The sequence below is a fragment of the Tachypleus tridentatus genome, chromosome 9, assembly GCF_004210375.1.
Source record: "Tachypleus tridentatus isolate NWPU-2018 chromosome 9, ASM421037v1, whole genome shotgun sequence".
Classification (NCBI taxonomy): Eukaryota; Metazoa; Arthropoda; class Merostomata; order Xiphosura; family Limulidae; genus Tachypleus; species Tachypleus tridentatus.
In genome coordinates, this window is record NC_134833.1 from 100,051,062 (window position 1) to 100,077,112 (window position 26,051).

Genomic DNA, 26,051 nt, shown 5'->3' on the forward strand with positions numbered 1-26,051 from the left:
TATTATTGTTTGGAAGGGGAGTCACCTTTCATAAAAACGTCAGGTAACTCGCCTTCTGGGGTTCTTTCTCTTTTCTGTTTCTTTGCACCGCTACAACCTGCTTGAGACTCACTAGACCTATTTCTCACTAAACACTCCATGTCTCACCTCACTGTGTATGCCATTTCTCTTCCTAAATTTTTCAAACCACCTCCTACTAGCCTTAAAGGCATCACTTGTATCGGCACTCGTTCCAGGGGTGTTTTTCAAGAGATCAGCATGCAACTTCTTTGCTTTCTCACAAATGATGGTCTCAGAAATGCTATCACCAGCTAACTGTTTTACCCAAATCAACAACAGTTTTTGCACCTCTTCCATTGTTTGTGATCTTTGTTTCGTAAGCACTGTCACTCCTTTTGCAACATCAGCTCCTTTGATGACCTCTTTATTTTTCAGTATGATGCAGACTGTAGACTTTGCCAAACCAAACTGTGTAGCAAGGTCAGACACGCGAACACCACTCTCATACTTCGCTATGAGATCTTTTTGTCACCGCTATTGTGGTTCTAACAACTTTTCTTTTTGGTTTGCTGCTTTCATTTTCCTTCTTTAACCCCATGGTGATTTATTTAATCAAAATATTTAAAAAAAACAACAAAACAAAACAAAAAGAAAAACTAGAACGTTCACAACAGGTTTTAGCGGGGGTGTGGACTGAGCGACAGGTGCAGGTAAAATGTTTTGGGCAAGTTTGGCGTGGGCCGAAAATGGTCGAAGAGTCGTTCTGGTCATCAGTCGGGTTATTTCGGGGGTTCGGGCCACGACAGCTTGGTTCAGGAACCGAGTTTATGCTCGACAACCGAGACATTTTTTTCTGAAACAATACGTTCGAAAACCGAATTGTTCGAGAAGGGAATCGTTCGAGAACCGAGGTACCACTGTATTTTTCTTCAAAGAGCTGCTGAGCAGTGAATCAGGTGATTGATTGAACGCAAACATTTAAGAGGAACATTACAAATACAACGAAGCTATATTTGAGCTTCCATACTCCATTGATGCGGAAAAGTAAAAAAAATGGTTTGAAACGCTAAAAATACGCGCTCAATACCTGCTGTGAGCATAGCGCAGATAAGTTATTGTTCAGCTTTCTGCTTGAACACAAAAAAATAAACTCTTTTAAAGCTGCTATTAAATTTAGCTGACAATGTTAATTTGTGTACAGTAACAGTTTTACTTAAAGCTGTAAAATGTTTATGTGAATCCTAAGCATTTTGTTTTGACTGATAATATTAAAGTTAAATGCGTATTTATTAGAATTTCTAAGACGTGCGATTACATTTATGTACATATACCATACATTTTTTCTGCGGATAGATAAATCTGTTCAGTAGAAAGCAAACATTGTTACGAGTGAACTGGACATATAACTGTAAGGGAGAAAACTGTGTAAATGAATGTCACGACCATGTCTGTTATCTTAGAAACCACAATAAGTGAATACATTTACATATAGTGGAGTATGGAAGCTCAAAATAGTTTCCATGTATTTAATAATGCTTCTCTTAAACGTTTGCACCCAATAAATCACTCTACTCACTCTCTCAGTGGCTCATTGAAGATAAATACATATTTACTGACCAATCAGGTTTTACTAGTGCCGTCACCTGTTGTTGATCAACTTTACTTCTCTCTAAGCGGAGGTTGGGTTAGTTTGTGGAGGTTGAAGGTGCTTGCTGCATTTCGATAGTGTCGGTACGCCGTCTTCATCCTGATGATATGCGCTTTAAGCTGAGAAAGATGCTGAATGGTGCAGCTATAGTAATAGTAATATTGTGTTACACTGTTATTATTTTATTATGGCAAGAACGACAACGAAAACCTTCAGAAACGCTGAAGAATATTTCACCTTCTTTAAGCCTACTAGTACTAGCAGAAAGTGTTAAAAGAGATCTTCCCAAAACACAGGGAGTAAGTGGATTTAGACAAATTCACTCTTCTCAATCGAGTTTCGAAAAATATTATTCATTTAAACGATCTGACCGCATGCTGCACGAGACGCAACAATCAAACGAAATAATCAATGGTGATCAACGTTTTCAACAAACCAAAAATTTTTTGTTGAAAAAACAAACTTATCCTACTATATTGGTTGAGAAACCACTCCTACGAGTTAGGAATTCTACATCGAAGACCAAACCAAAAGACGTGTATATTAGTGTGAAAACAACCAAAACTTTTCACCGTTCGAGACTGGATGTTATTTTGAAGACGTGGGTTGTTCTAGCAAATGAACAGGTAGGTGATATTTGCCTTCTACTTAATAAGTACAACTTCAATGAGACTAATAAAGTTTAGTGCTACATGGTTATGTAATGCCTAATTAGCTATACTGATTATTTAGTTTTAATCAAAGTACGTAGTTTACTCTGATTGGAATTTGTTATTATTTATAAATCACAATTTCTTTTAAGAATGTGTTTTAATACATTTTGTAAGTAAGTAAAAGATAGTTATTATTCTCTGGATATCTACTGAGATTACAAATATTTTAACTTTAAACGATTTCATGTTCTTCATAAGTGATATAGTATTATTACTGTTTATAAGTACTTTTTCGTGAACTATAGAAAAAAACAATTTGTAACCCAGAAGTCAGATTGTTCAGGCTATTTCATTAGCGTTAGAAGAATACTGAAATATTTTAATCCTTGTGTAAATGGATAGGAGATTTCACTTGTGTGTTAATAAATATAAAAACACAGCATACTTTGTAGCTGATTAACGTATACCTGTATTATACCACAGTATGGAAAAGTTGGGACTTTCTTATTAAGAATTTATATACAGAAACCCGCACTGCTTGCTAATCTACTAGATCGACAAATTTCTTTTTGTTTCCAACATAATCATAATAATCGTTTTCGCTGTAACGCCAGTTTTCTAGTTTTACAGTTTTTAAACATTTATCATAAATACATATTTCTTTTATTTCGTTGCCTTACTTTCTCTTGTGTAATTTGACAGACGCAAAGCATTTCGAAAGTGTAGCAACCGTCTAGAATGGGCTAGTGGCTAATTTTCCGAACTGCAAATGTAAGAGTTCATGATTCACCTCTCGTTACTTCAAAATTATTTTATTCGCTATGGAGCCGTGAGTACGTTATAATATTGTCGGTCACATCACATTATTCCATTGGTTTGGCCCAAACTTTGGGAGTGTGTACTATTAACTAGTTGTATTCAAACTAGTCTGTCAGTTAAAAATTGTTGATGACAAGCATAGGTAACTCTTGATTAGCCTTGTACGATCTGAATCAAGCAAAATTGTTTTGTTTTTCTTCTCGAGAAAAGGCTGACTTCTTAAGTTTCATTTTAAGAAACCCTCGGTGAATTAGCGGCAAGTTTACCAACTTTCAATTCTAAAATTCAGGTTTTGATTATCTGCGGTGGACAGAGCGCAGATTGCTCAAAGTGGCATTGCTCTAAAATAAACATTAACACTATAAAAAAACAACAACGTATAACTAAGTATCTAAAATATCTTCATTCATTCTTTTAAGCGGTTCTGAGACTTTCTGTGCTGTGTACTTTTTAAAGACTTATCTATCCCAGTCTGTAAAACAACGGGGAAAAACCAACAACAACACGTAAAATAGGACTAAATATGTAAAAAGGCTTAACTGATATTTTTCATTGTCTTTCGGAATTACTAAACAATAAAAACATGTCAAATTTAATGTTAATTCCAAGTAAATTTTGAAATTATTAAACAACGCCTTTCGTAGATACGACTGGAAACAATAACATTTGATAAAATATCGAGAATTGAGTTTGTTGAAGAAATTCTACCCTGTAAAAAACAGGTGGGTTTTATGTAATGAAATTAATCCTGTTGTTTAGTACGCGTTACGTTGTTGAATTTATCGTCTTTAGATATTTTACACCTTTTTAGTTTGTTGACCTATCCGTAGACTTTACATTACTAAACCGTTGACTAATGACACTTTAATCAACATAAGTTATCTTCAAAAAAGAAAACAATATGTTATTAAATTAATTTATAATTTGATTTCCAATAGCAGTGGTTCTTAACTCTTGGAACTCGACCCAAGTTTGTTCTCTAAGGGATTTTAGTGAGCGTCCAAATTTTGTTATTTAATATTTGCTTTTTCCATCCGTATTTATTCTACCAGTATTTATTTCATAATATATTACGCCTGAATTAGTTGAACACTTTGATCACGGGGCTTCGCCAAATAAATTTCGGTCGCAGTCAAAAAAAAAAAAAAAAAAAGAAGCACTTTTTCATAAGCATCGCCTCCTTCATAATACTTCATTTATTGATGTTAGCATGTTTACTTTGAAATCAGTTATCGCGAAAAATTGTAATTAAAGCATATAAAAATGTATAAAATATTCTTTGCTTCTTTTGTGGTTAATATTGACATTAAAAGAATCTGTTGTCATCTTAAATCAATTTAAATTTGTCTTTACAAAATTTGTATTTGAAAATGTATATATATTAACTGAACTGCGGAAAACTTAAACCAGCCAGTTCCAGTTACTGCATTCTTGTATTACACACGAACAGGTGCAAAATGTACGTCATCCACGAGTCATTTAAAAAACCCCTTCCCTTTTGTTTCGAGAACACGTGCTATGGGTAGATAAACAAGAACTAACACTGAAAAAATAAGAAGACAAAAATTGTAAAAGTATGTTTTATATCCCATGGCTTAGAAACAAAATTGGGTCACCCAGTTTCCAGTCGTTATATTAGTTGATAAAATCTAAATAAAGTTCACCTTCAAACCAAAACCAGTTTAGTATTTCACTTGAACTATTTCAACCAATTACATAACGTTTCACTAAATTATTCAACAATTTTTAACTGTTTGTTTTATTGGAATGGATACGTTTTGTGTTTTTCAACTTAGCCAGTATACGAGTAATATAACGATGCTAAGTTGTAATACACATTCTCCGTATTATATCTAAATCTCTATTCTACATATCGATCTATCTACTATAATTTTGTATTGTAATGTACTTTATAATTTTTAATTTGAGGTCTGTTTCACTTAGGTAAGTTGAATATTAACTAACCGCGTGATTTCTATTCGTTTATGTGTATTTATCCGAGCAATCTATCTTAGTATCTATAGCAATTCGATTGTAATTGCAGTATTTTTTTTAAACCTATCAATCTATCATTGTATTGATCTCTGATACCGGACACAACCAGAGCACTTTTTATCGGAAATTGATTTTAATATTAATTCTGACTATTGTTCTCACATTGCTGATAACAGACATTTATTAAAGATTCTCTGGTTATTATATTCGTTCCAGGTAGTACGTCACTATATACTGTCACGCTGTTTTAAATTCAGTCTGGTATTGTGTTCAGGCTGAAGAATAGAACAGGGAAGAAACACGTGGGCCAAGTGACTAACAAAACCAGTATATTATGGAATCTTTCTCGAGAATTGTTATCACATCTTTTGTCAACGAAAACTTTGAATTGCTAGGAAAATATAGGGTCAACAGCTCACCAAACTTTGCTTTGTTGGTGCTTTCGTACCTTGTCACGTGAGATCGAGGCGGTCAAGTTTGGCAATAGTGGGGGAGTCGGATTGCTTTATATATGTACTGTCCCTGCCATGGGTGGATTACCGACGGGTTCATCCTTATTTATAGGAACAGGCGTGGGAAAGTCCGTTATAACCGTCTTTTGTCCACCTTCTTCCGCATGCTTCTCTCTTCTCCTCTCTTTTCTTCTTCTTCTTTTTTACCATCTTAAAGACATCCCAACTTCCATGACTCACTGGTTTCTTCTACCTATTATATGCAATTATTAGCCACAGAGTTGCCCCTTTTACGTTTTACTCAGTAGTGAAAGTAAGTCGGTATGGCATATAGGTAAGAATTTCAGCCGTAGTACGCCATACCAGCAGTGCATTTTGTCAAGATTATTATACTGACTTTTTGGCACCGAGTTGTAACGATGTTGCTGTATCGAATAATTATTTTTATTAGTTAGAAAACAAATGTCACCACGAACAATAAATAACGTGTGCGTTCAAATATTGCAGTTCCCTTTCACAAGTTACGCGAGTTTGAAACTACAGTTTGATCTGTAATAAACTGAAGTTACTTTCACCAGTGCCTTTGCTGAAGATGTAAGGCTGGGTAACTGGTATAAATTGTTTTTCTACATGTACAACTGTATGTCCCTGCAGTTTCTTACTAATGGTTTTTCTCTTTTCCTTACACTAAACTGATGATTAAATATAAAAGAAAAGGTTATGATATATAACCTGGTAAGGACTATGTTCAACGCACTTTCTCTCACAAAGACTTTGTGTCAACAGATTACAAGATATGAACTGTGGTTATCTACTGTTATATCTACTTAACTTACAACTAAGCTACACGACACCTATGCTTACAAATCACGATGATACTTTATGATAATCCTGTAAGCTGTTTAACTACTTCTTTAACTTTTTCTGGAGTGAATAAACTTGATTTTTTTTTCCAAACTCGGTTATAGTCATTATTTGTTTGGTTTGTTTGTTTTGAATTTCGTTTGGTGGCTTCTCGCTTACATACATTATGAAGCGTATGGGCAAACTACACCTCCTTGTGTTGATTGGTTTTGAATTTCACGCAAAGCTGCACGACGGTTATCTGCGCTAGCTGTTCGTAATTTAGTAGTGTAAGACTAGAGGGAAGGCAGCTAGTCATCACCACTCACCACCAACTCTTGGGCTACTCTTTTACCAATGAATAGTGGGATTGAGCGTCACTTTATAACGCTCCCACGGCTGAAAGGGCGGGCATGTGTGGTGTGACGGGGACTCGAACCCGCGTTCCTTAGATTACGAGTCGAGTGCCTTAACTACCTGCCCATGCCGGGCCGTCACTATATGTATAGTGTAATATATTTACAATGTCAGTCTCAATTTTGGCACCAGTTCATGAAGGCATTAACGGCACCATCCCCCCTGTAACTCTGCATTATTTATGATGTATAGATATATATAGTGTATATAGGATATATGAGCGTTTCCGCATATGTTCATGCTTGGGTAGTTAGGTGTTCACATGTATAATGAAGAGCATTTTGTTTCGTCTTTTATTCCGTTCGCAGATAGAGTTAAACAACTTTTTATAAACACACAATCTGGTGTGAATCATTCGAGAAAATATATATTTGTTTCTAGTGTTGGCTGTTATAGTTTATTATAACTGATTAACATTGTAATTCCAATAAGTTTTTTTACACACTTTATTTTCATATAAAGACACTTCTTACCCTCATACATCCACATTCTTCTTTGTTTCCTCTGTTTGGGGTTGTTTTCATGTAATTTAAGAGAGTTTTTATTACAAAAATGTTAAACAGAACACAAAAGCTTGAATTATTTATAAGATGGGATCGGTATTATATCTCAACGAACATTATTAAAACATTTTCATCAACTGAAACTATACCCAAAGAAAAGTTTATGGATCTTACGTCAGTGATTAGAAATGGAGCTCTGATTTCTAACCTGAATGGCACCTTGTTAACATGTGAGCTAAACTGCTCAAGTTAGAGAAACTTGGGTTTTAAGTATAGCCGTCCTTAATATTAAACTACTGAACAAATAGACGACACCCATTCAGCAGCACATGGTAGCCCGGCATGGCCAGGTGGTTAAGGTTCTTGACTCGCCATCTGAGGGTTGCGGGTTAAAATTCCTGTCCTTCCGAACATAAGCGCCCTTTCAGGTGTGTGGGCGTTATAATGTTACGATGAATCCCACCCACAGTTCTTTGGTAAAAGAGAAGCCCAGGAGTTGGCGGTGGGTGATGATGACTAACTTCCTTCACTTTAATCTTTCTCTGCTAAATTAGGGACGTCTAGTGCAAATAACCCTCATGTACCTTTGCGCGAAATTAAAAATAAACGAACCAGTAACACATTTCATTCGGCTCTTTGAATACAATAATGGGGTTGGCTGTTATTTTTATATCGCACGCATAGCTGAAAATACAAAACACATTCAGAAGTATTACGTCTCGAACTCTAAACCGTTTAATCTGCTGCTCGACATGCTAGCCACTAGACCATATTGGCCCGATAAAGATTTAATTGAACGTTGACCAGGAAAATAATTTCTTAAACTTTTGCTCTAGGCTTTTATAGAATCGAAAGACGTCTAGGAAAAGAAAACATACAAAAAAAAACAACAACAAACAAACAAAAACAATAACAACCAAAAACGAATACAGTTTATGTCAAAGATTTGACTGGACGTCAAAGATAATTGAATGTCTTTTGATTGTAAGATACAGCTGTCTTAAATATCTTATAATACTAATTTGTTACTAACAGTGCAGCTAAGACTTGATAAATTATAATCGCACAACTTTGTATGTTGTATTAAATTTAACGTTTTAAACACGTATGGCCCCCCATCCTACTTGCAAATAAAAGAAAAAAATATATACATTCTCAAAACACTCTTACCCTATTACTGTTAGACGCAACAATAAATATTTTTACGAAAGTCTAGAACAAATTTAATAAACAGAACACGGTTTTATGTTAAGCATAATTTAGTTCGAGTTTCAGGGTCCTGAAAATATATTACACAATCAGGTATTTGTTTAGATAAAGTTACACAACTCGGGTGTTCATATCTCGAAATTAGTTTACCTTAAACATACGATTTGTTTTATTTTGTAGATTTTTTGAGCAAAGCCATACCCATTGCCAACTTTCGAACTACTCTTATCTGACCGACTGGTCGGATTTAAATGTCACTTTTATAATATATTCTCGATCCCAAAGCGCAAAACTTGTTTATAGGACACGAATCAATAACCCTTAAATTCTTAGTGCGTGTACCTTAACTACTATGCTACACTCGGCCGTAAAAAACCTGCCAGGCATACATTCGAAATTAGAACGATGAATATGCGTGAATAAAAGTTTTAGTAATAGTTTTTCCACGGTTTAAGTGTTTTACTTGAATAACAGACAATGTTCGGACGGCTTGGAATATTAAAACAACTGGCCTTCAATACTGACAAAAAGTTATAATTTTTTTGAAAATATTTTAGAATAAAAACATGATGGATGATAATTGAGTTTTCGCGTTTCCACGTGGATTGTCCATTTTGAGAACCAATGTTATTGTGGCAGTAAATCAGAAACTCACTGATGAACGAATTAAAATAATTAAATATTAATAACAGAACTATATATATTTAGACTCTATTTTTTGGACACAAAACTGCAATTGTTTATTGAGTATTGTATGTTTGAAGTTTTAATATGTTGAAATGGTATACTTGATAACTATTAATATTAAAAATATTAGTGAAGATTTTTATAGGCAGCTACTATTTATCATTGATTAATTTTTTATATTTAAACTTACTGACCTTTGTCCAGTATATTACATAGAAGTCAACGTACTGAAAACTACAATGCTGTGGTTTTGGTTGATAAATGTAAGTATATTTACGTATAAACAAGTGTCTTGCATACAGAATTATATAGCAGTCAATACGGGTACGTAAATCTTCTACGTTAAGCGTAAAAATTGTGCTCTATTTTGAACTTAGTCATTAAATTTTATATTTCTTGTGATTTATCATCTTTTCAGGTGTATTTCTTCACTGATGCCGACGATTTTGATTACCAGATAAAAACGAGTAAGTTCGTATATTAACTATTTTGTTATCCTGTATGAAAAACACTTCCTACTGTACATTACAATTACTAAATACTATCTATTTATCAGTCAATCAGAATTGAGGAATGTCTGTTATGACCTCTGATGACGGACACAAATACAAGCATCTTTCGAAATCAACATAACTTAATTTAGAAACGGTAAGCCTAAAATGTAATCAATATTTTTACATTCATGATAATAAAATCTATGCATTTGACTCAGCTTTGAAATCCCACACTGCGCCTTTATTTAGGTTTATTATAACTGCACTTACCACATTTATAAGGTTTCACGGCACCTTTTCACCCCTATCACTAAAATCGCAATATGCAGATAGTAATCGAACTCTTTCATCTGGATAAATGCATACTGGATTTTCTGAATCCTGTTTCAAGAAATCAAGCTTGACGTAACGCAAGGGCTTTTGTATAGATTATATATATATGCATATTTAGATTACATTACACAAATACATTCATACATATTTGTTGTTCATTCTTCCTCTAGATGGCCACCTTATCAATACGAATTGTTCTTCTTCTCATAACAGGTGAGTTTCAAGACATCAGTGTTTCTATGAAGTTAATACTACTGTAGCACTACTGTAAGGTTTTGTAATGTTCAAAAATGTATAAACTAACATTACTGTAGCGTGTTTGTAATATTCACAAATCAATAAAACTAATACTACTGTAGTGTAATTGTAAAGTCCATAAGTTTATAAAATACTGTTGTTTCGAGTTTGTAACGTTCATAAATATATAAAATTAACACTACTGTAACGTGATAGTAATGTTGATAAATCTATAAGATAACGCTACTGTTTGTAATATGTTTCATAGGAAAGGCCTTTGCTGCAAGATGTCAGTAGAATTTGACAGATTTCTGGAGAGTCAAAAAAAGTAAGAAAACCGTCAGGTGACAGACTTTAAATATATTACACTTAACTAGATTTAAAACAACTGTTTTTTTAAACGAAAGACCGTAATAGTAATGAGATAATAAGGTCAAAAGAATAACTGAATTATTTTACCAATGCGTTAAGATAGTAAATGGGATTCTTATGTTGTGTTGTATTGAAAAGTTGATTTATGTTTTACTTATTATTTTTTGCGTTTTTAATTATTATTTTAGTAACAAAAAGTACGTGCAGATATAATAAAAAATATAATTTGAATCAAATATTATGACTTAAACATTTTAGGAACAACCGGTTTGTTATACATACACAGGTGTCACACATGCGCCGGTAATTTATATATCTATGTATATACATGAATAGGTTTAAACATTTTAGTAATTACAGACTAGCTGCAACACAGGTTCATGCAACATATATTAAAATGTTAATTGAGGTCAGTTTTCTGTGTTACCTTGTTTTACAACCTTAGACAAACATATTTTTTACCATCTAGTAAATTTATTGTTGGAACCAATATATGACTTTTCATTTTGAATTTATACAAGTGCTCTACTTTCTATTGTTACCAAGATCACACATTTGTCGTATGTTTACATACATGAACTACTTTTTTGGTTTTCAACAGCAGGACGAGCACAAGAACCTGTGCTTTAGTTCACGTTGCTAAATGAAACATTTTGTAGATTTCTATTATTTTCAGCCGATGAAAAGAGAAATTTATTTTTGGAATTAAGCACAAAGCTACACAATGGGCTATCTGTGCTCTGCCCACCACGGGTATTGAAACCCGGATTTTAGCGTTGTAAGTCCGCATACATACCGCTAGCCACTGGGGGACAAAGAGAAAAATAAAATTCCTGTAAAAAACTTGTTTTTCTTACCAAAACAAAAAGTTACATTTTTGTTGTGAATCTCGTTTAGATAAATTGTGTGACTATTTGAACTTTGCCTTTTAAGATTAACTAGCTAACATACTCATTCAATATATGTAAAAGGCATAAGGTATCAATATATGTAAAAGGCATAAGGTACCCCGAGAAGTGACAAGGGGGGGAAGGTTATATACGAACATTAACCTTTTCTTTCTCTTCCAGGGGTCCTAAGGGTACGTGCCGGGTTTGGAGACAGAATTTTGTTAAAAACTGTTTAGATGACACACTTTTATTGGCCATAAACACAAGAGCAGGAATAATAATGTTTTTTTTTTAATAAACAACAGATATAGCTTTAATTAATATTTTTTGATAGTAATAAATAATGAAGATGAAATTAATATAAGTTTGTTTGTTTGTTTTTGGAATTTCGCACAAAGCTACTCGAGGGCTATCTGTGCTAGCCGTCCCTAATTTAGAAGTGTAAGAATAGAGGGAAGGCAACTAGTCATCACCACCCACCGCCAACTCTTGGGCTACTCTTTTGCCAACGAAGAGTGGGATTGACCATAACATTATAACGCCCCCACGGCTGGGAGGGCGAGCATGTTTGGCGCGACAGGGATGCGAACCCGTGACCCTCAGATTACGAGTCGCACGCCTTAATGCGCTTGGCCATGCCAGGCCTAAATTAATATAAACAAACAAACTTTTTTTGTGTACTCTGTTTCAATTTTCACTTCCTTCTTTCTGTTCAATTCATTACCAACTGTACGTAAGATGTTTTTTCTTCCATTTCTCCTTCTTGTTATGTTTCGTTTTATTTCTTTCTCAATGTGTCCGTTTTGTAATTTATGTTCCAGTATAAAAAATGAACAAAAGTTCATTCTGGTTACCAAAGAATGTGTGAAATTCCTGTGTGAGGCATGGACTAAGTGGAGATGTTCAAGCCTACATCTAATTAATGGACTTGTTGCGCATGGTTAACTTTGCATACAAAGGGGTACATGCTATAGTGCTAGTATAGCCCGTATAACAGCCATTCATAAATAGCAGATTTTCAAGCGAATAGAATTATTTTACTCAAACTGTGTGTTTGAGTTTTAAATAAAGGGGAGGGGTGTAAGAAAGGGTTATAAATGGGCAAAAAGCTAGTTTTTACTGTTTTTTTTTGAGGAATATAATCAATATTTTTGTGAAGAATACAGTAAGCCGTATGTGATGACCCATTATCAAAATTGTGAGAACTTTGTTTTTTTTAGATTCACAATCATCTGCTTGAAAGTTTTGGTGTTATAAATTACTTGAAGTAAATGAATTAATTCAACTTTTTACATGATGATTAAATTACATTGTTGAGGTATGAACTCGAAGATTTGAACAAAGATTTCCAAGCATGAAATAATATCAGTGAACTGAGCGGTGCAATATCTGAGAAAATATTTTTGTACTCCCCCTTATATGAATCTGACGAATCAAAAAATTTTTTCTGGCCGCAGTGCTTGGGTGATTTTGTATAGCTGATTTTTACTAGAAAGGATCGACGGTCGAATCGATTAACTTTAGCGAATTAGCTGCGAAAATCAAAGTTAAGGAAACTGTTTACGTAACAGAAAATGTACAATATAAACGAACGAATCTTGTACTGTTTTAATTAGAATATGCTAACATGTAACAATACAACTTACATTGTAATAAATTTATGACTTTAAAAATAAACTTAATAAATTTAATAGAGTTACGGTAAAAAAACTGAGTATTAGGGAAAAGAGTGGACGAGCTTGTTATGAAGTATCGATTATAACGGAGAAGCTCGATAAACGACGGGTTATGCAACCACTTTTCTATTAATTTACTTATTTTGTATTGCTTCAACAATATTCAACACTAACGTGCTATTTCTATACATGCAACGTTTATTGATTTCTGATGATTATGGGCCCAGCACGGCCAGGTGGATTAAGGCGTTCGACTCGTAATCTGAGAGTCGCGGGTTCGAATCTCCGTCGCACCAAACATACTCGCCATCCCAGCCGTGGAGGCGTTATAATGTGACGGTCAATCCCACTATTCGTTGGTAAAAAAGTAGTCCAAGAGATGGCGGTGGGTGGTGATGACTAGCTGCCTTCCCTCTAGTCTTACACTGCTAAGCTAGGGACGGCTAGCGCAGATAGCCCTTGAGTAGTTTTGCGCGAAATTCAAAACAAACAAACAAACTGATGACTATATTACAACTTAGGAGACAAGCAGCGACATCTGAGGATTCTACTGGTTCATATAAATTGTATTTAACCGGTACATATAAAAGTCTTACATTCTGCGATTCACATTGGAAGATTCTGCTACAATAAAATATCAACAACTGTAAAATTTAGCAAAGAAGAGATATTAAGTTTGTCTCTATTTGTCTTGTTAAACCAAACAATAAAATATCTGAAAATACAAACTTTGTGATTTTACACACTGTTTATCTTTCGTTGTACCTGATGGACTATGAGTTCACGAATGCCACATAAACTTTCCACTAAATGATAGTTTGTTTAGAAAAAAAAGATCAAAATACTATGTTTAGTTAGAGATAGAAGGCTACTGTTTCTAAATGATTTCTATTAATGTTTCGAATTAAAGTTATTGATGTCTGTAATTCTGTGCTCATTATCAACTCATATTTTTAAATTCTAGGTGGTTTTGCCACTTTGATGATGATAATTATGTCAACGTGCCTAGGCTAATGAAGCTGTTAGTTAAGTACAATTCACAAGAAGACTGGTATTTTGGAAAACCTAGCATCCGGGTTCCTCTGAAGATTCCAGACAGGGAGAATAACCAGGTGATACTTAGCTCTTTAGAAAAAGATTATTATTGCATATTATCACTTGGCGTTATGAAGTGACGGTCAGCCCTATAATTCGTTAGTAAAGGAGTAAGCTGTAAGCCTTACGCTATCACGCCCAAAGGATGCCACCTCACCCTGATTTGCTGCCTCAGGAGAGGAGGGAGAAATAATCAAAGACGGGTTCTTAGTGTAACACAAAGTAAAGGCAGTCGTAATTCGTACAATATGTCTCATCATGAAGATAATTAATAATTACTTAATTAATTAAATTATCTTAAAAAAGACGCTTAAAATCAATTAATTAGTTATTTAAAAGGGACAGTGAATGCTAGTTCGTTAGTTAATTAATAATTAAATAATTCTAATATTAAGTAAGGATTGCATAGGCAGGTATGACTCATATAATGCATGTTTCATCATGTTTATAGTTAATCACTAATTAATTAAACTATTTATAAATAATTCGTTCTAAAAAGGATGCTTAGCGAAAATTAATTAAATTGTTGATTTATAAGTAAATCAATGTCCTAAGAGAGAATGCTTAACGCTAATTCATTTATAGTTAATCCGTCTTTAAAAAATTCATTATATTTCTTTTATCATTAATCAGTATTCTGCTGGGGGAAAGAACCCGGCATGGCCAAGTGGTTAAGACACTCGACTCGGTCTCTGAGGGTCGCGAATTCGAATTCCCGTCGCACCAAACATGCTCGCCCTTTCAGCCGTGGGGACGTTATAACGTTACAGTCAATTCCACAATTTGTTGGTAAAAGAGTAGCTCAAGAGTTCGCGGTGGGTGGTGATGACTAGCTGCTTTCCCTCTAGTCTTACACTGCTAAATTAGGGACGGCTAGTGCAGATAGCTTTGCGCGAAATTCAAAACAAACCAAACTCGATGGGATAATGGTAACTTTTGAATCTTACAACCCTAAAATCAGGGGTTTGATTTCCCTCAATGGACACAACAGATAGCCCAGTGTGACTTTACTATAAGGAAAAAAAAATACACACATTAAGTAGTCCTATAAGAATAATATGATAATTAAAGCTTACTCAATCAAGTGATTAAATATTTTTAGTACTAAATGATTACATTTCTTATCCTTACTCAGTCTAACGCATACAATACATGACAATATGTTTAAATTGCCCTAAGAGGGCAATATCATACATTAATTAAAATTTATACTTTGATTTTATGTAACAATTTACATCGTCAATAAAACGTTTATTATGCAATAACACTTACTAATTTGTGGAAAACTAGTTTACACAAGGTACTTTATCTCATCTTTTATAAAGGTGGACTTTCTCATACATTTAATTACTATTACTACCGTACTAAAATATACTGTGACAATACTTTTACAAGTCATCAACGTATTGTATATGTTCGTTTTTTAAATAACCATTGATCAACTCCAAACATACACAAAAATGTACGAAAGTATGGGATATATAACTTCTTTCAATGTTCTGTAGGAGGACATTTACTGTTTTACAAATCATGCATGATCAATAATCGCCCTAAAACTAAATATAATAAATGAACAACACACTGATTAATTTTTATTAAAATACCAGAACTTTCATATTGTAATCAAGAAACACAGATACAAATTTCTGGATTTCGTTACTATTGTACATTCACAATACTAACAAACTGATGTCTATTTAACATTACTTCACACGTAAGAAAGGATGATGACAGCACGTGATCAAAAATAAAGCTTTCTTCCACAGCACCTTTGAGATATTGACGTCACCAATCGCGTAAGGCGTGTGACTCGTAATCCGAGGGTCGCGGGTTCGCGCCCGCGTCGCGCTAAATATGCTCGCTCTCCCAACCGTGGGGGTGTATAATGTGACGGTCAATCGTTGACGTTGGTAAAAGAGTAGCCCAAGAGTTGGCGGTGGGTGGTGATGACTAGCTGCCTTCCCTCTAGTCTTACACTGCTAAATTAGGGGCGGCTAGCACAGATAGCCCTCGAGTAGCTTTGTGCGAAATTCCAAAACAAACAAACAAACTATAAATCATAAATCTAATTTACCTGCAAAAATAATTACGGGCAGATAAAGGACATAATATGTTTAACCAATACATACTGTAACAAAATGACCAAGAATTTATTAATATTTAAACAAATTATTAATTAAACAACAATTTATTAATTTCTAACACATTATTAATTAAACAACAATTTATTAATATTTAAACAAATTATTAATTAAACAAGAATTTATTAATATTTAAACAAATTATTAATTAAACAAGAACTTATTAATATTTAAAGAAATTTTAATTAAACTAGAACTTATTAATATTTAAAGAAATTATTAATTAAATAAAAAATTAATATTTAATCAAGGACATTTTTTCCGCCTTAGTCAGGTTCTAATCCTACTTGTTGATAGATGAGGTAGGTGAAAGATAGTTTTCTGTCCGCGTTACGTAGGTTTCGCCATACAGAGGGCCTTTTATAAGAGAAATCTTAAGACAATGCTGTAAAATTTTTAATATTTCCGTCTTGTACAGGTTTTACTGTGTATTGAATATATAAGCAAAACCCTTATTAAACTGTACGTTTCTAAAATGTAATTATCAATGACAAAAGATTATAGTTGTCTATGTATGTTCATTACATAGTTATACAAAACACTAATATATTCTCAGTTTTTGACGGGTTAGCATACAGTTCTTGCATAATTTGCCCGGCATACAGTAAATAGTGAAATTGTATTAGCCGGCTTAGAACAAAAGATAGATTTTATTTAAATATGTGAGATTTCATTATACACTAATTATTATATTATGTTTAGAAACATTGTTACTACATATTAGATGAGGATTTCAAATAATCGACAGTAGCAATTTTTATTTTCCTAGCAGCAGTGATAAGTTTATTTTACGAAACTTTTTAAATCAAAGACAGAACAAAGTTTTTTTGTGTAAAGATTTCCATCAGAATTTATTACACTGATGACACTATGTAACAAAATTTTTTACTTTTTCTTGTTCCTGGACAGAAAGTGTTATTTCCCAATTGCTTATGCCTAAAGTAAATGAAAAAAACCTATTTTTCTCTTCAAACTTTGCTTTTGTGATCTGAGAGCGTATAATGAAAATGTGATAGCAGACTATATTTAGGGGCTGATACGTGAAAGTGATTTACATTACAGTCGCAAATCTCGAAAAACTACTCACTTTTAAACGTTTTTGTTCGTTTTTGTGTAACTTTAGTATAAACACATGTAAATTTTGATTCATATGTTGTTTTATTCAGACCTTACGTAAATGAAAATGTGCAAATTTGCCCGTTTTTACAAATAAAATAGGTTAATTTCTAAATTTCATTATTCAGGTCACAAAAGCAAAGTTTGAAGAGAGTGATGATCATTTTCTGTACTTTTACAACATAAGCAATTAAGAAATAACACATACGATCCAGGAACAAAATTTGTGTTACATAATGTAATTAGTGTCATGACAATTACACACAGAACTTACTAATTCTCTTAAATATCTTGGGAAACACCAATCGCTATGATAATTATGAAAAAAAACATACTCTTTCTCCTTTATATCTTTTATCTAGTAATTCATTCTCCTGCAACTAGAAATAGCAAATAAATGACTTATTGATTATTCATATATTTTCTATTAAAAGTTCAGAAGCATTGAAACAAATTCGTAAACGCCACTTGAACATGTGTTAAAGATGATCACCTGATCACTTATGCTCTTAATGAAGGATGGTGATAACAGTATCTAAATAACGTTATAAATGGTCAGAAAGTAGAGGCTACCACTATTTTATGGGATCGTCACATATTATTTTTTAAACAACTAGTTTGTCAGTACTTATAATATAAAAACTCCTACAAAAACGTGCAGCCATCATTCTACGACATTGAAGGCCATTAAATAAAAATAAAATACAAATTTCTGTTTTATTAGTAACACTTCAGTCGAACTTTGACACTGCTCTATTCTTCGGTGGTTGTCATCTGGTCGCTGACCCATCACTTGAAGGTAAGATTGCCCTTTCATGATGACGATAAACCCACTCGAAGTTCAAATGTATTCTAAAGACTGCTGGTGTGGGTATTAACACTTTAATTAAAATAAAGAACAACGTTACATACTCTCTTTGTTAACTTGAAGATAACCTAAAGGTGGAAACACTTTTCTGCACTTTATTTCAATTAAAGGTTGCCCTTGTGCCTAATAACTGCTGTATAAACCTGTGTTATCACATTATTAGTCACATAGAATAATTACATTACCGAAAATTAGGCGATCGACAATCAAATGTAAAAGAACGTTTAGTTATAAATTAAGTAATTATTCTTCGACTGTATCAAAACAGTTATACTTCCTCACGTAGACTTTGAAACTGTTATAGTGACAGGAATTATCTTTCATTTAAGCTTTACCACATGTATAAAAATCACCAGAGATCTGTGATTTTCTCATGTGAAACTCTCTTCTCATCACGGAGTACATGTAGATAAAATCTCGGACTTAAGTTATCACACATATTGAAATATTTTTTTAACAAAGCTTTAAAATACATTTCTTAGTTTATAAATAAATGTCAAACTTAGGATTTTATGGTTAAATTATACACCATGGATATTAGTTTCTAATAAACCTCTACTTGATATAGAAAACTCATGTTTATATAAAATACTGACATACACCTTAGTGTAATAATATCTATCGTATATACATATGCAAATAGATTATCATTAATGGAACAAGGGTTAAGTAATCAAAGTGTTTTTAGTTTAGATACTATACAAAATATTTGTAAACTAACTTTCTGTCTCACCGTCATGCTGGTCTTCACATATCACTACCGTATAGCTTAAAACAGATGTAAGTAAAGACCTGTAAAGTATCATAGGTTTAGGTTTTACTGTATATCATTAAACAAACTTTACAACTGAAACAAACTATATGTTCGCTATACATTAAATCTGACCACGGTTTTGTATCAAAACAGACGTATATTCTTACACTTTACTTACCAATATAGAAAGCTAAATGTATATTTACAATATATGATGGTTAAATAGAAAGTTATTTTCTACTTCTAGATTACTGTTTTTGATCTATAACTCACATATTTGTCGTTTAAATATAGCACACAAAGTTATATACATAGTCTAATTTATTGAAGGTGAAATCAGTTTGGGACGTAGAGAAATATCAGCAATGTCTATCTTACAGTTTGGACAATTTTTATTTGAGGAACAAGTTCCTCTGACAGTATAATAACCTTTGATGTTTACAAATAACACAATATGTATGGATTACTAAGATTAAATTAGTCTTCATATAAGTTAACGTATAATCCTTGCTTGGCTCTGTTTTTTACGATATTTAGTAAATATCATTGTGGTAATAGAAGTAAATCATAAAGTTCCCCAGGCAACAGTACGCAACACAATCAAGAATGATATCTGTCTAGCAAAATGAAACAAACAACATGTACACCGATTACTTCCATAACAGACCAATTTAACCATCGCTTACCTCAAGAAGAAGTGAATATTAATGCAATATATATGAAGACGCAGCGCCTATGTATTTCTGTGTAATGGAATGGTTACAACAGGCATTGCAAAATCATCGTTCTCCTACACTATGAACACTTCCGATTCGTTAGTGTACCTGACTGTGGATTCGATCCATACCGACACAAATTATAGAAATCTCTCATTAGGGCCATGGGTTCATTATAACAGTGGCTTTCAAATACACTATTTCGTCTGACAAGAGTAGCTCAAGAGTTTGCGGTGGGTGATGTTTACTTGTTGTCTTTTCTCTAGTCTATTACCACTTAAAAGTTAGGGACGGCTAGTTACTCGGCTGTGCGCATGATTAAAAAGACTTCCAAACAATTATATTTTAGATGGATTATGGAAACAATGAAAGAAGGAGAAGTTTCATTTGAATATGACAATATTACGGTGGAGTCTTTTGCAATGAAAATTACTTTTGAAAGTTTATGTCAAGACGCATGATCGTCAGCTGTAGCATGATTAGGCGTAGCAACATGGATGGTAATGAGATGATAAGACTCCAAAATCGTGTTAATATAATGTATTTAACTTCTGCATTTGGCGCAAATTGTGTGCGAATGCACAAACAATCGAAAACTGTCACATTTGATGACATCATGGCAGGTGTAAAGTAAACTTATTGACGTTAATAAAATTTAACTGTGCATTTATATAGGAAACGTGACACAATCTTACAGGGACTCCATATTAGCAGGAATGTGAACTTCCTTCATATTATTATATAATTCTCAAAAAAAAGTAAAAACTGCGTGAGACCAAGTGAAAATAAAGGCCGTTAATGTTAGCTAAGTAGATGTTCTGCAATAATTTAATATAAAACTTTAAAAGTTTCTTGGTTTTATCAAGTGTAAGAAAAGTTAACCAACTGTGGGCTTGAACATAACATATCTGGTTAATCCAAGTCCCTCACAGAAATTTCGCATGTGTCGTAAATAAGAGCTGATTGTAACACGCTCGTGAAGTAACGTTCGGAAGCAGTCCATTAGCAACACTTAACCAATACAGGGATTTAGTGTATATAGGACACGTACCTTCAGGTGAACAGAATAGAATAAAGTGTAACACGGTCGAGTGCCTGCTTTAACAATACATGTTATCGAAGCACTTCTGCATTACTTAGTTTTACATCAGTTATTATTAAGTGTCAACAAATTTAGCGCTGTTGAAACACGGGAATTAGAAAGCCTGAACATAAGATTGTGCTGTTATGTAGACATGCGCAGTATACGTTTAATTGGATGGAGTGCATTACACTGTGATCCGCTTTTCTGCGAGGAAGTCCTTTCAGAACGGCTTAGTTTATAATTTTTGTTATCCAAACTTGTTGTAAATAACAATTACATTCTGTTCGTCGTGAAAGCATATGTGTTTAACAACATTTTCATATTAATTGTGGATAACATCAATATAAAAAAACGAAAACTTTTGTTACATAAATGTCGCGCGTCTTATTATAAAATTCTTTACGTTAGGGAAAGGTCAATTACTGGTTAAAACATAAATAAATATTACATTGAAATGCAGGGAGATGTATAGTGTATGCTATTCCTTTAATAAAAGTAATCGCATTTTATATGTTTCTTTATATAATTTTTCTTATGTTGCAGAAAATGATTTCGTTCTGGTTTGCAACTGGAGGTGCCGGGTTTTGCATCAGTAAGGCTTTGGCTTTGAAAATGATGCCTATAGCCAGGTAAGCTAACTTCACTTTAAAATGTTAAGTTACAACACATTTAATGTTTTATATTTTTATTACCCAGTGATAATAAATTATTGTTAAACTGAATCACACAAGTCAATCATATCCCGGAAGAAAAAGTTATTATGCGCAGGTTTTATTTTTGTTATTTTATTATAAAATTCTTGCTTAAGGTTATACACATTTTCAGGCCTTCGTGGCTCCTTAATCTTAGGGTTATGTAAAAAATTGTAGGAAGTAGGTGAATTGTATTTCTTATCATTGACCGAATAGAGCTGTCTGGATGTTTTGATACATTCGAACTTACAAAACAGAAAAAAAAAAAAAAGCCAACAATTTCAAGTACTGTTTCACAACATGTGAGTAAAAACAAAATCCATGTTATTGTAATTTTTGCATCAATAGGTCAAATAATTAAGAACTTTCTATTAAAAGGACAGACAAAAGTTTACAGGAAATGATTGATCAATCAAAAGATGTTTCATCGCTACTAATTCCCCAGCACCTGAAGCTAGAGAATATAACAATTACCGATCTTAAAAGGACACAAGAATTACAAAGGAGCATCTCACAACGTTTTCTTTCGTCCTTCTATGAAGAACACTTTGTTCAACATTGTGCATTCCCCTTTAAAGTGGTACATAATTTATCTACTTTCTGACTCGTTGAAACAGAAAGTTATTGAAAGCCCAATAAGATCTTACAAGCGTATTTTATAAATAAGAAAAATAGCTAAATATTTATAATACGCATGTTGTACTGGGAACTAAGTATTTTTCGTGTAAGGTATAAAACGTAGCATGAAAAGAAGAAACGACAAACAAGTAAATGTTTATTTGTTGAGAGAACCATGACTATATTTGTTTATCTTTTACGCTTGTATCTACAGTAACGGCAGATTCATGAGTGTTTGCGAGAAGATTCGACTTCCTGATGACGTTACTATAGGCTATATCATTGGTAAGTTGAGAAATATATGAACCAGTAGAATAAGCACATATATGATAAGCGGGTTTAGGTGATTTTTGGACCATCAGGGCCAAATGGTTAGGAAGCTCGACTTATAATCTGAGGGTCGCGGGCTCAAATCCCCGTCACACCAAACGCCCTTTCAGCTGTGGGGTCGTTATTATGTGACAGTCAAACCAACTATTCGTTGGTAAAAGAGTAGCCCTGGAATTCGCGATGGATGGTGATGACTAGCTGCTTTCTCTCTAGTATTACACTGATAAATTAAGGACGACTAGCGAAGATAGCTCTCGTGTAACTTTGGCAAAATTTAAAAACAAACAAACAATTAGGTAATTTTTAATTTTGTTAATCTATACTTTCTGCCATTTAACATCATCTAATTTATAGGCTAGAGGAAAGACAGGTAGTCAACAGCACCCACCTCGAACTCTTGAGCTACTTTTGTCGGATCGAATTGTGGAATTTGACTGTCACATTTATAACTTACCCATGGTTTCAAAGTGAAGAGCGCGAATTTTTGGCGGTAACTGGGTGAAAACGTTGGATCCATAGGCACACAGTCCTGCACGTTAACAACGGGGTCATGCTCGCATTTGTAGCCAGTGAAAACTTAGGGACAAGCAATGAGTTTTCTTTCCTATTGAATATAAATTCCTCGTTTTTCTTTCACAAAATTATTTTTATAGGAAGCTCGCAAAATGAAAACACTATATTCTTATGAAATTATTTTTAAAATTGTAAAAGTATTTAAAAATAGTGAAACCAGCTGAAAGCACGAAAATTAAAACAGTGTTAACTGAAGAAGTAGTTAAATGTAGAAACTTAAGAAAAATATAACCTTTCTCAGTTGCTCGGTATCGGAAAAGAAAATTAGGAAAAAGGCAGAGTTGGAAAACCAGGTCCGTACTGTTATCAAGATTTTGCAATGCGACATGTTATAAGAAAATGAAATGGGTCAAGAAATTACTACTCCAAGCTTTAGTGAAAAAACTAGTGATACATTTTACTGCTACGTTGTCTTAGAAACCACAAATTGTCATCATGACAAAGACAATGCTGAAGAGAAAAAAAACAGGAAAAATATAAACGTGTGTATTTGATGTTGATGATTCAGCATAATGATAAAAATTCAACTGAAAGGAATGAAAGTTATTAGCCGAAAAGACTACAGTACAGCTGTAGATTTTTACTCTCCAGAAACAATTCCACGCACGAAATTTGTTTTACTGCAGAGTAAGTTCGAAGACAATGAGCACAGTATTTGGTCACACGCAATTAAGTGGTTTGTTTTTGTCGCAGGATTTTCAGAACAATTAATTTTTCGCTGTCATCAAACGATGGAAAAAAACACACACACAAAACTGGCAGTATTTTAAGCTAACATAAAAAGCACAAATCATCTGATGGCATTTTAACAATGGATATAATTAGGACATCAACTGGAAATGAACCAAAGAATCGATATTTAAAACCTGTGCATAGGCAAGATCTGTGAAAGACGTATTAGTACTCAAAAGTATTTTTTGTAGAGATCATAATAAGCTCTTCATAAATGCAAATAAAAATTTCCTGATAGGAGATTAATAGCCAGAAGTATGTACTGTAGTAAATATTGAAGCTGTGTCACTCTCTTCTCGAAACTCGTGTTGAGCGATGCAGCCAACTGTTGAGATGACATTTTTCGAATTGGTTTAAAGCAAATAATTTTTTTAAAGTTTTTATTTGGTATTTGTTTAGTACGAAGCTACACAATGGCTTATTTGAGCTCTGTCCACCGTTGGTAAGGAAGCCCCAAATTTTAGTACAAAAACAGGGGTGATTCCAAAAGGGTGGCGTTGGGGACAAGCTTACCATAGAGCTCTTTTCCAGTACCCTTCCAACTGAGGTATAAGGACTTATCTTTTAAGATTGTTAACCTTTCCCTGCATTGTGACTCCAATTGGCAATAAAATGTTATTTATTTTTTTGCCTCATAACTAATTCTTGGATGACCTGGTGGTTAGTTTGCTTGACACGCAATATGAGGGTCGCGGTTTCGAATCTCCACCGTATCAAACATGCCCGCTCTTTCATCCATAGAGGCTTTATAATGTTACGGTAAATCCCACTATTTGTTGGTAAAAGAGTAGCCCAAGAGTTGATGGCGGGTGGTGTTAAAGAACTATCTTCCCTGTAGTCTATCACTGTTAAATTTGGGGACAGCTGTCGCATATAGCCCTCGTGTAGCTTTGCACGAAACTCAAAACAGACCCAACCAACCCTTGGCCCCTTGCACCTGATTCTAAACTAAAAAAATATAGAAGCTTCACTTTTTGCGTGTCGTTAAACATACCACAGACACTAATATTAGGAAGTATGGCTACATTGGCAGAAAGGAAAAAAAATCCGCAATTGTAAAATTTTGAACTGGTATGTAAATCACGTGTTAATCGCTACTTAACACTCCCTTCGTCTTAATTAAATAAATATATTTGAACTTTTTATTTACAGAAAAGCTATTGAGGCTATCTGTCCCTGTCGCTAACTTTAAAATGCTTACCAAAGAAAAGGTAGTGAATCAGCAGAACTATACAATTTACCATATACAATGAGGGTAATAAGTATACATAAATAAATTTTATATTGTAATATTACGGTTTTTTACACAATTAAAATAAAATTTTATCTAGAATGGGGAAACTGACAATTTGGCTGAAGCAACAAAGTAGCTATCGCTAGGCTTAACTATAATAATTTAAGTAGGACTTTGGAACTACTAATAGCACTTGTTTAAGGTATATATATAAGTAACAACATTGTCAGAACGTTTGAACATGATGCAGACTGTCACTTTTACTTACAGAGATTAATGCCATTTTAAGCATCAAAGAAACTAAAAATGAACATTTTCAGCAGTTATAAAGAGACAACCGCTTTTCCTTAATTACTCAAAGATAATTCTTACATTTCACGGTTCGGATGTTTACATTTTTCTGAATTATTCACAACTTTTGAGTGCTCTTTCTACTAATTATTTTGCTTTCTGTCTCTTCTTTAATTACGGTATAATAAATAACAAATTAGATATTTTTTCTTACTTTCAGAACATGTTCTGAAAAAGAAATTGACAGTTATAGAGCACTTTCATTCTCACTTGGAACCAATGAATTTGATCAAATCTGAATCTTTTGAAGACCAGGTAAGTCAGTTACAATTGAAAAGGTGAAATGATTTGGGTCTGTTGTGATGACGTTACCATTTTATTCGTTTTACTTAATTGTTTTGCTTTACAACTGTATTTTATTTTTTCTTGTAATATCTACTCGTCTTACGATGTTGTAGCCTGTAACAAAAATATCAGTAAAAAGTAATCCTCAAAATGCCTACCTGAAAATTATGTGTTCAAGTCAATTCTAATTTATCCATTTTTTAATTCATTGGTTTGCTAGGTCTAATCCTTCCC

General features: G+C 33.4%; 1 protein-coding gene across 1 annotated transcript in view; it reads left to right on the plus strand.

The window, feature by feature from the left end:
* The first annotated feature begins 1,562 nt into the window (after nt 1-1,562).
* LOC143225871 (fringe glycosyltransferase-like) overlaps nt 1,563-26,051 on the plus strand; it is a 36,928-nt gene continuing 12,439 nt past the window's right edge. Inside the window, exons 1-8 of the mRNA XM_076456028.1 lie at nt 1,563-2,274; nt 9,645-9,693; nt 10,224-10,266; nt 10,559-10,618; nt 14,193-14,340; nt 21,546-21,631; nt 22,527-22,597; nt 25,693-25,787. Of these exons, the coding sequence (XP_076312143.1) occupies nt 1,756-2,274; nt 9,645-9,693; nt 10,224-10,266; nt 10,559-10,618; nt 14,193-14,340; nt 21,546-21,631; nt 22,527-22,597; nt 25,693-25,787 (1,071 nt within the window). The 5' untranslated portion in view covers nt 1,563-1,755. The remainder of the gene's footprint in view (nt 2,275-9,644; nt 9,694-10,223; nt 10,267-10,558; nt 10,619-14,192; nt 14,341-21,545; nt 21,632-22,526; nt 22,598-25,692; nt 25,788-26,051) is intronic.